At 47.5% G+C, this 14,344-nt stretch overlaps 1 protein-coding gene across 3 annotated transcripts in view; it reads left to right on the top strand.

Moving 5' to 3' along the window:
- ZSWIM4 (zinc finger SWIM-type containing 4) overlaps nt 1-14,344 on the top strand; it is a 59,642-nt gene that overhangs the window by 14,951 nt on the left and 30,347 nt on the right. Inside the window, exons 3-9 of one of the 3 annotated variants that reach the window (XM_030196893.1) lie at nt 348-704; nt 1,056-1,204; nt 1,411-1,561; nt 1,851-2,030; nt 2,617-2,931; nt 3,734-3,871; nt 5,700-5,960. In XM_030196893.1, coding sequence (XP_030052753.1) covers nt 348-704; nt 1,056-1,204; nt 1,411-1,561; nt 1,851-2,030; nt 2,617-2,931; nt 3,734-3,871; nt 5,700-5,960 — 1,551 coding nt within the window. The remainder of the gene's footprint in view (nt 1-347; nt 705-1,055; nt 1,205-1,410; nt 1,562-1,850; nt 2,031-2,616; nt 2,932-3,733; nt 3,872-5,699; nt 5,961-14,344) is intronic. The other 2 variants (XM_030196894.1, XM_030196896.1) reach the window with 2 other exon arrangements.

The following is a 14,344-nucleotide window of genomic DNA, read 5'->3' on the forward strand; positions in this document are numbered from 1 at the left end:
CTTTTTACCTGGCGTGTAAAAGTGCACATGAAGTACTGTCTTCCCCGTGCTTTCACGAGCTGTGGCCTCCTGGAACTATATGCATGCTGCTTGAAGTTTGGAAGTAAATGTGTATCTTTACAAATTAGCAGATGTTATTGTGTGCAGGTACTTTTTCTGGGTCAGTTTTCAGTAAAAATGTGCATTTAATTACTTTGGAACTACTAGAGGATATGATAGTGCCCCACAGTGCCCAGTGTCAGTCCTGAGGCTGTGTCGGGCTGTCTCTGATGTAGGGTGGAGTTCACCCTCACAGCTTGTTTGCTCTCTCCCTACGGAAGAGTTTCTCATTACTGTTTCTTTTCCAGGATTTCACCTCAGTGGGACTGTCTCAGAACCGCCAGGCCCCGGTGAGCAGGAGAAGAATTACCAGGTGTCGGTCAGCTTTGATCGCTGCAAGATCACCTCAGTCAGCTGTGCTTGTGACAACCGAGACCTCTTCTACTGTGCACACGTGGTGGCGCTCTCATTGTACCGCATTCGCAATCCTCGGCTGGTGGAGCTGCGGCTGCCCATTTCAGAGACTCTTTCACAGATGAACCGTGACCAGTTGCAGAAGTTTGTGCAGTACCTGATCAGCGCCCATCACACAGAGGTGCTGCCCACAGCCCAGCGACTAGCTGACCAGATCCTTATGCTTGGCTCCGAGATCAACAGAGTGCATGGTGAGTTGGGTGCTAAGTGTACCACATTCTACTACCCCAGGGCTGGGTGTAGAAGAGGCCCTGGAGAAGAGTCTCCATGAGACATGGACTTCCTTCAGCAGAGGGCAATGCATCATCGAAGAGGAATGTTATATTTAGAGGAAAGTCTGATTAAATCCCCTTCCTCCCAATTCTCCAGTCACTCTACTGCCTGAGCTACTCCCAGGGAGAGATGGAGGCTCACTTCCTTCCCAGTACATGAGTCCTCCGAGAAGGAGAATACTAGCAGCTTCTCAGTGAGCGATTTGGAAGTTTATATTGCTGGGTGATTACTCTCAGTAACGAGAGATTGGGCCGTCTTTCTTGCTGCAGGTGCTCCTGACCCTACGGCAGGTGCTGGCATTGAGGATGACAACTGCTGGCATTTGGATGGAGAACAGATCCAGGAGCAAGTGAAACAGCTGCTCTCCAACGGAGGTTACTATGGTGCCAGTAAACAACTGCAATCCATGTTTAACAAGGTAACGCCTGGCTCTGCTTGGGTGGGGGCTCACGCCAGGCTTTGGGACCTGAATAACAGGGCGACATTTGTCTTGGCCTGATGAAGGAGGGACTTAATGTTGACCTCCGCCCCCTATCACATACCATATTCACGTTCCTCACCAGTCACGTGACACTGCATTTTTAATCCTGCTTAGCCCTCATGTATCCATTTGCTACACTACAGGTGCGTGAGATGCTACGTATGAGAGATTCAAATGGTGCCCGGATGCTGATTCTCATGACTGAGCAGTTCCTGGAGGACCCACGACTTGCACTCTGGAGGCAGCAGGGAGCAGGAATGACAGACAAGTGTCGCCAGTTGTGGGATGAGCTGGGTAGGTATATCCCTTAGCTCTGGAGGCTGCAGGTTGGTTGGGGGTTGGGCTGTAAGATGAAGACATTTAGCTTGTGAATTATTTATGTTGTGAAGTGGTGGGATTTGGTATGTATGTGGGCTTTACCACATGGTTTGGTTATGAGGCGAGAGGGCATGGTATGGTGAATCTTGGGGGTTGGGTGCCTGCAGGGGTGGTCAGCTGATGAGGAAGACTGGTTCTGGGTTGTGCTGACGTATTGTTTTTTTTTTTTTTGGCTTTCTTGCTGAGTTCTGTTGATGCCTTCCAGGTGCCCTCTGGGTCTGTGTTGTCCTGAGCCCACATTGTAAACCAGAGGAGCAGAGTACCTGGTTGGAATTGCTGAGGAAGTGGAACAATATGGACGTCTGCCCCCTGGAGGAGGGTAACTATTCCTTCGATACCCCAGGAGCTACGCCAGGCTCGCAGCCTCCCTCCAGCCAGAGCCAAGGTGGGTGAACTGTGTGTACATCTGTAGAGAGGGAGCTTCAGGCTGTCCCTCAGTCTAATAGCTCCCAGAGGGGTTACTGCAGGGAAAGAAACAAAGAAAAATGCAGGCAGATAAAGACCATATGGCCTATCCAGTATGCCCATCCATGCCATCTACTCTCCCTGTCACTCCCTTAGAGATCCTATGGACATGTCCCAAGCTGTCTTGAATTTATACCACCACTTTCACTGGGAGGCTATTCCACGTATTCACCACCCTTTCCCTGAAGGATGGTCCGTCCTTGCAGTCCATGCTCTTATCCAATTTCTGACCATCATTAGACTTTACATTGACTTAGGTTCCTCTAAGTGATTGAAGTGGTTCCATCCTGCAGCTGCCACACACAGCTTAGTCTGTTACAAGCAACAAGCCTGGCAGGTAAAACCAGGGCTGTCTCTGAGAGATGGCCAAATTAGACACAAAAATACAAGTCTGCAGTGTGAAAAACTATCTTGGATGCAGTCTGTCTGCCTGTCAGCATACTTAGAGAGTCTCACCTTTTTGCTTAGTGCAGTGAGTGACGTGAATTTGTGTTTTATTTTGGTAGCAGGCTTCCGGAGAACGGTATTTGGACGTGCCATAAAGGCAGGAGAGCTGCACTGGGGGGATCCACACCTGCAGAAGATAATTAGCAGTGACTTCTACAGTGCCAGTGAGAGGGACATTGGTGATAAGCTCTTCTTTGACCTCCAGGGCCGCCCACTCTGGCTTGGGGACAACTTCCCTACTGCCTGCGCACGGGTAGATGCACTGCGCTCTCATGGCTATCCCCGAGAGGCGCTGAGGCTGGCTGTGGCAGTGATGAATACCATCAGAGTGCAGTATGTCCACCAGCTGGAAGCCTACAAGCAGCAGAAAAAAGGTGGGTGGCAGAGCATTGAGAGGGGATGGCAGGGGCATGGGGTAACCTGAGAAGGGGCTAGAAGCCAGGAAAAGTGGGACCAGTGGTGACTTTCAGCTGTGTCAAGCCAGGCCATTGCCTGGAACTTTAGTGAACTACAGCAGATTCGCTTTTTACAGATTTACCGTGACTCAGGAGACAAGGGAGAAGCATTAAGATTTTAAATACCTGAGGGCTGCTACTTCCTAGGGGCTGACCTCACGAGATCAGCATTTCAGGATGTGCTGGTGTCTAGCCTATGGAATCACATTGTAGGAATGGGGCAGGTGTTGGAGCTAATTCCACTAGCCAGTGAAGGAAAGGCTCACACTACCAGTAAAGAATTGGGGTGTGTGGGGGGACTCGTGCATGCTGCGAGTTCAACATTCCACTGTAAATTTTAAAAATCCATTAAAACATGGTAGTTCCAAATGTTTTTTTTTTCTACCTCCTAGACAGTCATTGGGAGCTGTATTTACTTTCCTTCCTCACCCCCCTGTACTCTCACTCTTCTTACCACCCCATAAACTTCACTTCTTTTGCCTGTCTTGTTTTTTCATTAACCTTTTCTCCCACATGCAAATCTCTCCCATTTTTTTGATATTCTATAGTAAATCACCTTGCTATGCCTTTGGGAGGGAGGGTGGGATAGGGATGTTTGTCAGCAGTTTCCGGGAGGGGTACCTGTGACAGGTTGCTAGTCCTCTGCCATTTGAATAGGCTGAAGTCCTTACAGGGTAGGACAGCAGTGAAAAGATATATAATTTCTGTGTTTCACCTTCAGAATTGCTACAGAAAGCCACAACAACCATCACCAATTTGGAAGGCTGGGTGGGTCATCCACTGGACCCCATTGGTTGCCTCTGTCGCACTTTTCTAGAGGCGTGTCGGGCAGATGAGGAAGGGCTGTTGCCCACTGCAGGTAAGTTGGGGGGGGGGGGGGGCTTAAGGGAATTATTTTGTAGTTACTGAGGTGAGGCTTGTCTAGTTGTGTACAGGGGTGGGGGGGCAGGATACTGGTGGGATAGTGACTAGGAGGGGCATAATCGAACGTCGCCGGCGATCTATTTTGGCAGTGGCGCTACAGCTGGCCGGAACCGTATTATCAAAAAAGATGGCCGGCCATCTTTTTGTTTCGATAATACGGTTTAGCCCGGCCAAATGCCAGAGTTCGCCGGGTTTGAGGTGGCCGGTCTTGTTTTTCAGCGATAATGGAAAAAAATGCTGGCGATATCCAAGGCATTTGGTCATGGGAGGAGCCAACATTTGTAGTGCACTGGTCCCCCCTACATGCCAGGACACCAACTGGGCACCCTAGGGGTCAGTGCGGTGGACTTCAGAAAACACTCCCACATGCATAGCTCCCTTACTTTGGGTACTGAGCCCCCCAACCCCCCCCCCCCAAAAAAAAAAAAAAAACCCACTACCCACAAATGTACACCACTACCGTTGCTCTTAGGGTGAAGGGGGCAACTACATGTGGATACAGTGGGTTGTGGAGGGCTCCCATTTACCAGCACAAGTGTTACAGGTAGGGGGGAATGGGCCTGGGTCCTCCTGCCTTAAGTGCACTGCGGTACCCACTAAAAGTGCTCCAGGGACCTGCATACACGCAGGCCTCTAAGACTTGTTGCTGCTGTATAACCTTGGCACACCAGTTGAGACCTGAAGACTAATCTCTTTGAAAAAGTCCTTTATTTGAATAAGCGCGTTTACTCACAGTTAACTGCAGATCAGAGGTTGTGCCCCACTGGCAAAGAGTCTCCCTGGTACTGAGATTAGCAGTAGGTCAGAGCTGGCACAATGGTGTACAATGCCCTCTTTCAGCAACATTCAAGGTAATAACTAAGTTCTCTAACTTGGGTAACACATGAAAGGGATCTAAAACTGGCTTACAAAAATGGCCACTACCTCATGGACTACCAGAAACAAAACTGGACACACTCTGACCCAGTTAGGGGGAAAAGCACCATGGGAGTAGAGCCTACTACCCTACACCCACCACAATGCATTGCTCTGCAGTACGCCTAACAGAAAAGGTGTCATACTCACCTGAGAGCCACATCACAACCAGGGAAAGGCTGTCAGAGGATAGAACACATTCTGCTGTCATGGAGGTGGGTACGGCATTTGAGGCTGGCATACAGGCTGGCAAAAAAGGTTTTTAGTTTTAGTGTGGGAGGGGGTTGGTGACCACTGGGGGAGTACGGGAAGGTCATCCCCGATTCCTTCCGGTGGTCATCTGGTCAGGTGGGGCACCTTTTTGAGGCTTGGTCGTGAAAATAAAAGGACCAAGTAAACCTGGCAAAATACTGCTGAACGCCGGGTTTTTTTTTCCACTGTCCGTGAAAGCCGGCCATCTGGTAGCCATGCCCATGTCCCGCCTTCGCTTCGCTGCCGACATGCCCCCTTGAACTTTCGCCGGCAAGGTGACGGGAAAGTGGCGATGCTGTCAAAAAAGCCGCTTTCGATTATACCGATTTGGCCGCTTTTGCGAGATCGCCGGCCATATGTCGGAAGATGGCCGGCGATTACTTTAGAAAATAAGCTGGTAGGTCTCTCTGAGTTGCTCGCTTGGCTGTTTGGTAGGCGTTATTTGTGGTGCAGTTGCTGTGGGGGGGGGGGGGGGTTTGTGGCCTGGTTCATGGGTGTCTAGGCTGATTAGTGATTCAGTTCTTGAGCAGGTAGTTTTTTTCTTTTTCGCTCTCTGTCTTAGCCGGTGGATGTCTTGTTTTGATCTTTCTCTGCAGATTATGCTATTGAAGCAAGGAAGGCTGGATACCAGCATGCCCCGGTGTTTGGCAGCCATGGTTCAGCAGAGTTCTATTGCATGCTGGCCCTAGAGGTGGCGCTGTTGGGCCTTGGGCAGCAACGGGCCATGCCAGAGGGACTGTATGCCCAGGATAAAATGGTGCGCAATGAAGAGCAGATTATCGGGCTCCTGACAGAGGTGCAACTGGATGAGAAGATGGCTGAGGTCTTGCGGAAGCAGGTGCAACTGCTGCTGGAAGGTAGGTCTCTCAGAAGGGAGAGATGAGTATTGTGTTGCTGTATGTCTCTTTGGTGGGAGTTGCTAGATGGCATACACTAAGAACCTAAGACTGTGCCAGTGCTGACATAAAGGGATTCTTATAGCTGAACTTCTGTTTTTGGTCTGATATCCCCTTGGAAAAGATGCCAGGTGTTGGGGTTGTGGTGAGTTGGTTGATTGGAGCAGAAGGGGTCCAGTTACAGTACAGTCTTACCCCCCCTCCCCCCACACACACACACCCTTACCTTACCTTTATACCAATATTCTCATTAGGATAGGAGTTGGTTCAGTCTAAACTGTTTGTGTGTGATACTGCAACAACAGAATTTTTAGCTGTTGGCTTGTATAATGTTTCCTTGGGAATACAATTTGCAGCGTTCAGTTCATCTTAGAGAAAGAGACCTAACCTGATAGTGCAAAATCCTTTCTAAGCTTTGATTAGTAAAGGAAACTTCGACCAATTTTAGATTTGATATCACTAAGACAGCAGCTTGCATGTTGATTAAATGTCCATGATGCCACCCTATGCCCCCAGTACTGAAAGCTCTGCATTCATTAGCAAAGGCAGTTTAAGATCTTAAGCCTCAAGTTTAAGGTCATGTTAGGGGGAGGAAGGCAGTATCCAGAGTTCGAAGGGAATGTTATGAGGTAGATATTCAGCCGGTGATGGTCAGTGGATTTTTTTTTTTTTTGGGGGGGGGGGGAGGCCACCAGCTGCATTCTGCCTGGATATTCAATGGCGGGTTGTATCCACATACCGGCACTGAATATCTGTTGTTTATTTATTTATTTATTTGTTGCATTTGTATCCCACATTTTCCCATCTATTTGCAGGCTCAATGTGGCTTACATAGTACCGTAAAGGTGTTCGCCAATTCCGGTATAGCGAACATACATACCTTTAGCAGGTATTCTCTGAGGACAGCAGGCTGATTGTTCTCACAATTTTTGGTCGACGTCCATGGCGGCCCAGGAACGGTAATTTTCCACAGCAAAATTAAACAGAAGTTTTGCCAGAGCCTTCCAGTGCGTGGAGTGCACACACCGCGCATGCGCGGCCGTCTTCCCACCTGTCGCGCTAGAGTTCCACTCAATTATATCAAAAAGCAAAAAAACAAACAACAACAACTCCAAAGGGGAGGTGGGCGGGTTTGTGAGAACAATCAGCCTGCTGTCCTCCGAGAATACCTGCTACAGGTATGTATCTTCGCTTTCTCCAAGGACAAGCAGGCTACTTGTTCTCACGATTGGGGTATCCCTAGCAACCAGGCTCACTCAAAACAACAAAGAAAAGTCAAATGGGCCTTGCAACGGCGAAGACATAACAAGGAATGGGCCTAGGGGGGTGGAGTTGGATTCTAGACCCCGAACAGATTCTGCAGCACTGACTGCCTGAACCGACTGTCGCGTCAGGTATCCTGCTGAAGGCAGTAGTGAAATGTGAATGTGTGGATTGATGACCATGTCGCAGCCTTGCAAATCTCTTCTATAGTGGCTGACTTCAAGTGGGCCACTGACGCTGCCATGGCTCTAACACTATGAGCCATGACATGACCCTCAAGATTCAGCCCAGCTTGGGCATAAGTGAAGGAAATGCAATCTGCTAGCCAATTGGAAATGGTGCGTTTCCCGACTGCGACTCCCCTTCTGTTGGGATCAAAAGCAACAAACATTTGAGCGGACTGTCTGAAGGGGCTTGTCCGCTCCATGTAAAAGGCCAATGCTCTCTTGTAGTCCAAGGTGTGCAACTGACGTTCAGCAGGGCGGGTATGACAACGGGGAAAGAATATTGGCAAGACAATTGACTGGTTCAGATGGAACTCCGATACCACCTTCAGCAACAACTTAGGATGCGTGCGGAGGACTACTCTGTTGTGATGAAACTTGAGATAAGGAGCATGCACTACCAAGGCTTGAAGCTCACTGACTCTACAAGTTGAAGTAACAGCTACCAAGAAAATGACCTTCCAGGTCAAGTACTTCAAATGGCAGGTATTCAGTGGCCCAAAAGGAGGTTTCATCAGCTGGGTGAGAACGACGTTGAGATCCCAAGACACTGGTGGAGGTTTGACAGGGGGCTTTGACAAAAGCAAACCTCTTATGAAGCGAACAACTAAAGGCTGTCCAGAGATAGGCTTACCTTCAACACGACAATGAAAAGCACTAATTGCACTAAGATGAACCCTTACGGAGCTGGTCTTTAGACCAGACTCTACAAGTGTAGAAGGTATTCAAGCAGGGTCTGTGTAGGACAAGAGCGAGGATCTAGGGCCTTGCTATCACACCAGACGGCAAACTTCCTCCATTTGAAAAAGTAACACCTCTTCGTGGAATCTTTCCTGGAAGCAAGCAGAACCCGGAAGACACCCTCAGAAAGACCCAAGGAAGCGAACTCTACGCTCCCAACAGGCCATGAGAGCCAGAGACTGGAGGGTGGGATGCAGAAGTGCCCCCTTGTTCTGAGTTATTTATTCATTTATTTATTTATTTATTTATTTCACTTGTATCCCACATTTTCCCACCTTTTTGCAGGCTCAGTGTGGCTTACAAAGACATGTTGTGGCATCGCCATACAGGATGGAGTATACATTTGGTGATACAGAAAGGTAAACATTTGGTGTTACAAAGAAGTCAAGGAAGACAAGAGAATTTGATCAGTTAGTTGTAGAGAGATACATTCTGCCTAAAGTCGGAAGGGTGTTGTGTTATGGGTTCTCGTGGTAAGCTTTGTCAAAGAGGTATGTCTTCAGAGATTTGCGGAAGTTAGTTAATTCTTTGATCCATTCTCAGGTGAGTTGGAAGTGCGTTTCACAGCTGTGTGCCCATATAAGAAAAGCTGGTTGCGTGAGTTAGTTTGTATTTTAATCCTTTACAACTGGGGAAATGTTGGTTGAGAAAGGTGCGGGAAGATTTTTCTGCGTTTCTGGGTGGTAGGTCCACTAGGTCTAGCATGTAGGTCGGGGCATCTCCGTAAATGATTTTATGAACAATCATGCAAATCTTGAACGTGGTACGTTCTTTAAGTGTGAGCCAGTGTAATGTCTTCCTTTTTTTAAAATTTGTCGAAGTCTTTATTGAGCAATATAAACAGAACACATTGTATGCAAAGTACGGCTCGTTACATCTTATTCCAAGTGAGCCAACCATAGTACAAGTTTTAATCAAGGGATACCTTATACAATCCTCGGTCCCACTATAAACACATGTTTTACTTCAAAAATTGTTTCCATTTTGTGGAAACCCTCCCCTCCCCCCCCCCACCTTATTAGCCTACTCCCCCTTCTCCCTCCCCCGTCAGACCAACCTTCTACTATCACAAACATTCATTCAAAAATGGCAGCCACACCTTTTCCCGTAATTTATTTCTTAAGGGTTTTGCACTTTCATATTTTGTTTTCCCGAATATGAGTCTAGCTGCGGTATTCTGGGCTGTTTGAAGTTTTTTGATGGTCTGTTCTTTACATCCAACATAAAGTGCATTGCAGTAATCCAGGTGACTTAATACCATTGACTGTACCAGGTTCCAGAAGATGGTTCTTGGGAAGTAAGGTTTTACTCTTTTGAGTTTCCACATGGAATGGAACATTTTCTTAGTTGTATTCTTCACGTGGTTTGCAAGTGTAAGATTTCGGTCAATGGTCACACCCAGAATTTTCAAATTGTTTGAGCCGGGGAGGGAGAAGTTTGGGGTGGTTATGGTGGAGAATTTATTTGTATTGTGTTGTGAGGTGATTATAAGACATTGTGTTTTTTCTGCATTGAGTTTTAGTTGGAATGCATCCGCCCATGAGTGCATGATTTGGAAGCTTTGGTTGATTTCGTTGGTGATTTCCTTTAGGTCGTGTTTGAATGGGATGTAAATCGTGACATCGTCTGCATATATGTATGGGTTGAGATTTTGGTTTTCTAGTAGCTTGGCTAGTGGTGTCATCATTAGGTTAAAGAGGGTTGGTGAGAGGGGGGATCCTTGGGGAACTCCACATTCGGGTATCCATGGGGCTGATATCTCCGCATTAGTTGTTACTTGATAGGATCTTGTTGTTAGGAATCCTCTAAACCAGTTAAGCACATTGCCTCCCACTCCAAAGTATTCCAGGATGTGTAATAATATACCATGGTTGACCATGTCGAAGGCACTGGACATGTCAAATTGTGAGAGAAGTATGTTTTTGCCAGTAGCAATTGTTTGTTTAAATTTATTCATTAAAGTTACTAGTACTGTTTCTGTGCTGTAGTTCGATCGAAATCCTGATTGTGATTCTTGCAGTATTGAGTGTTTATTTAGGTGGTTAGTGAGTTGTTTCATCACTATGCCTTCCATAAGTTTGGTTATCAGCGGGATAGATGCTACTGGGCGATAGTTGGTTAAGTCATTAGTGCTTTTCTTAGCGTCCTTAGGTAAGGGAGTAAGTAGTATAATTCCCTTATCTTTTGGGAAGAGGCCATTTTGTAGCATGTAGTTTAGGTGCCTCGTGAGGTCTGTTATGAATTGTTGGGGGGGGGCAGATCTTATCAGATTGCTAGGACAGATGTCCAGTTTGCATAGCGATTTGGCGTATCTTTTGAGTGATTGAGAGATATTTTCGATCGATAGTGAGTCATCAAAGTTAGTCCATGATCGTTCTGCTGGATATTCTTCATGTGTTGGGTCTAAGCATTCAAGGAGGTCTACATAATCAATTGTGTTGCTGGGTATCATATTTCGTAGCATTGTGATTTTCTCTTTGACGTAGTTCACAAGGTTGTTTGCTGATGAGGTATCATTATTGTTAGAAGTGATCGGTGTAGTATTTAGTAGATTATTTACGAGTTGGAAGAGTTTATGTGTATCCTTGTAACCTGGTCCGATTTTCCGATTTTATGTTTAAAGTAGGATCTTTTGGTCTGTCTAATGGTGTATTTGTATTTTCTTTGTAGTTGTTTCCATTCATTGTCAGTCGTCTTTTTTCTTATACCATGTTCGTTCTAATCTTCTGACTTGCGTTTTTAGTTCTTTCAGTTCTTCATTAAACCATGGTATAGCGAAATTTCTTAGGTATTCTCCGAGGACAGCAGGCTGGATATTCTCACGTGTGGGTGACATCACGTCGGCCCCCGGAGGATTTACAGCAAAATCTGTAGAAATCTCTTCTGGAGCGTTCTACCGCACTACGCACGCGCGCACGTAATTTCCCGCCCTACGTGCGGTCACGCTCCTCAGTTTCTTCTTTTCCGCATCTGAGGAGACACGGAGTTCTTTTCAGCGCTTTGCGTTTCCTTGCTCCCGGAGTGAAGTTTCTTCTCTTCGTCGAAGACCGTTTGACTTGTTCCTCCATACGAGGACTAATTTAAAAAAAAAAAAAAAAAAAAGTTTTTTTCTTTTATTTTCTAGTTTTTTCGAATTTCTAAGTTTCCTTTATTTTTTCGTTGCGACCGCTGTTAGGTCGCTCGGTTGGGATTCTTTTCCTTCCTTTGTGTCTATTTTTCTGACACAATCGCGTCTTTTGATTTCGCAGAGGCTATTTTCCCCGCCATGTCATCGAAGATGCCCAGCGGCTTCAAGCCATGCGCCCGCTGCAACCGGACCATCTCTGGCACTGATCCGCACTCCTGGTGCCTTCAGTGCCTTGGGCCCGACCATCTTCCGGAGACCTGTAAGTTGTGCCTTAAAATGAAGAAACGCACTCAGCTCTCCAGAGAGGCCCAGAGAGAAAAGCTTTTTGGGTTCGGTACCTCGGCGTTGACATTGGTACCGTCGACGTCGAGGGCAGCTTTGGCGTCGGGAGACCAGGTAAAGACTGCCAAAAGACCGATGCACGCTGGGAGCAGTGATGCATCGAGCGGGTCTCCACCCGCCTCGGCACCTCCTGCTTTGTAGGCCCCCCAGGACCGACCTGTATCGGACCTGGCCCCGAGGAGGCATGTGGATTCCACGTCCTCCTCACCGGTACCGAGGAGTCTCGATGTCGGGCGAAGGCCAAGAAGCACCGTCATCGTTCTCCTTCTCGACATGGTACCGGGAGCTCCGGGTCATCGAAGCATTCGGCACCCGAGAAGCGTCGACACCGAGAGGATCGCTCTCCCTCTGTGATGGAGGTGTCGACGCAATGGTTGTCTAGCAGCCCGGTACCGAGCTTGTCCTCGGAGAATGAGTTTTTTTCTATGTGAGGTTCTGGTTTGGAATGGTGCTATGTTGTCTAATATGATTCTGCATCTATTGTCCCAGACATGGAGAAATTGGGGTGAGTCTGTTATTGTTGACCATTCGTTGTCATAGAATTGTTGCCAGAATTTTAGTGGGTCTATTTTGCCTCTCATGGTATAGGTTGATTTTTCTTGTTTGTGTTGTGAGTGTTTTGTTCGCCAGTGAAGGGATAGGTTCGCTTTGTAGTGATCAGACCATGGTATGGCTGTCCATTTTGTGTCTTTTAGTGTGATATTTAGTTACTTTGAGAATTTGTATGTAATTATGTCCAGTGTATGTCCTTTAATATGGGTGGGTTGCATGTTTGGCCACTGGAGCTCCCATAGTTGGAGGAAGTCTTTGCATTCATTCACATTTGTTAGGTTAGTATCCTCAAGGTGGAGGTTGATGTTGCCTGCTATAATAAGGTTTTGGGTAGTGACACATGTATTTGATATGAAATCCATGAAGAGTGTTTGGCTGTCTTGCCAGTTGCCTGGCGGTCTGTAGAAAAGGATAAGGTTTAGGTGATCCTGTAGGGTTGAGTGGTTGATTCTGACTGAGGCGATTTCAAGTTGGGGAAGTATGGATTCAGCTGCTGTTGTAACGGTGAATTGGGATTTGTAGATTATAGCTAAGCCACCTCCTCTTTTTCCGTTCCTTGTCCAGTGAGTGATTTTGTACCCTGGAGGGCATAATTCTAGGATTATGGAGTCTTTGAGGTCGTGAGGGTTGGAAAACACTCCAATCTCCACGGTTCTCTAGAGGATAACTCCAGAAGAAGAGGGAACCAAATCTGCCGCGGCCAGAAGGGAGCAATCAGAATCATGGTTCCGCGGTCTTGCTTGAGTTTCAGCAAAGTCTTCCCCAGCAGAGGTATGGGAGGATATGCGTACAGAAGGCCCTTCCCCCAATGAAGGAGAAAGGCATCTGACGCTAGTCTGTTGTGGGCCTGAAGTTTGGAACAGAACTGAGGGACCTTGTGATTGACTTGAGTGGCAAAAGATCCAACAAGGGGGTGCCCCACGCTCGGAAGATCTTGCGTACAATGCCCGAATTGAGTGACCACTCGTGAGGTTGCATAATCCTGCTCAGTCTATCGGCCAGACTGTTGTTTATGCCTGCCAGATACGTGGCCTGCAGAAACATGCTGTGACGGCGAGCCCAAAGCCACATTTGGACGGCTTCCCGACAAGGGGGCGAGATCCGGTGCCCCCCTGCTTGTTGATGTAGTACATGGCAACCTGATTGTCTGTCTGAATTTGGATGATTTGATTGGATAGCCGATCTCTGAAAGCCTTTAGAGCGTTCCAGACCACTCGCAACTCCAGGAGATTGATCTGAAGACCTGTTTCCTGGAGGGACCAAACTCCTTGAGTGTGAAGCCCGTTGACATGAGCTCCCCACCCCAGGTGGACGCATCTGTGGTCAACACTTTTTGTGGCTGAGGAATTTGAAAAGGATGTCCCAAGGTCAAATTGGATCGAATTGTCCACCACTGAAGGGAATTGTTAAAATCGGTGGACAGATGGATTGTATCCTCTAGATCCCCTGCAGCTTGATACCACTGGGAAGCTAGGGTCCATTGAGATGATCTCATATGAAGATGGGCCATGGGTGTCACATGGACTGTGGAGGTCATATGGCCTAGAAGTCTCAACATCTGCCGAGCTGTGATCTGCTGAGACGCTCTGGCCATGGAAATTAGAGACAGAAGATTGGCTGCTCTCGCCTCAGGAAGATAGGCACGTGCCGTCTGTGAGTCCAGCAGAGCTCCTATAAATTCCAGTTGCTGAACAGGGAGAAGATGGGACTTGGGGTAATTTATAACAAACCCGAGTAGCTCCAACAGTTGAATAGTCATCTGCATGGACTGTAGAGCTCCTGCCTCTGAGGTGTTCTTCACCAGCCAATCGTCGCGATAAGGGAACACATGCACTCCCAGACTGCGTAGCGACGCTGCAACTACTGCCAGGCAATTTGTAAAGACCCTGGGCGCAGATGCCAGACCAAAGGACAGCACACAATACTGGAAGTGCTGCGCTCCCAGACGGAATCGAAGATACCTCCTGTGAGCTGGAAGTATCGGGATATGTATATAAGCATCCTTTAAGTCCAGAGAGCATAGCCAATCGTTTTCCTGAATCATGGGAAGAAGGGTGCCCAGGGAAACCATCCTGAACATTTCTCGGACTGGGAAT

This window comes from Microcaecilia unicolor, chromosome 3, assembly GCF_901765095.1.
Source record: "Microcaecilia unicolor chromosome 3, aMicUni1.1, whole genome shotgun sequence".
NCBI lineage: Eukaryota > Metazoa > Chordata > Amphibia > Gymnophiona > Siphonopidae > Microcaecilia > Microcaecilia unicolor.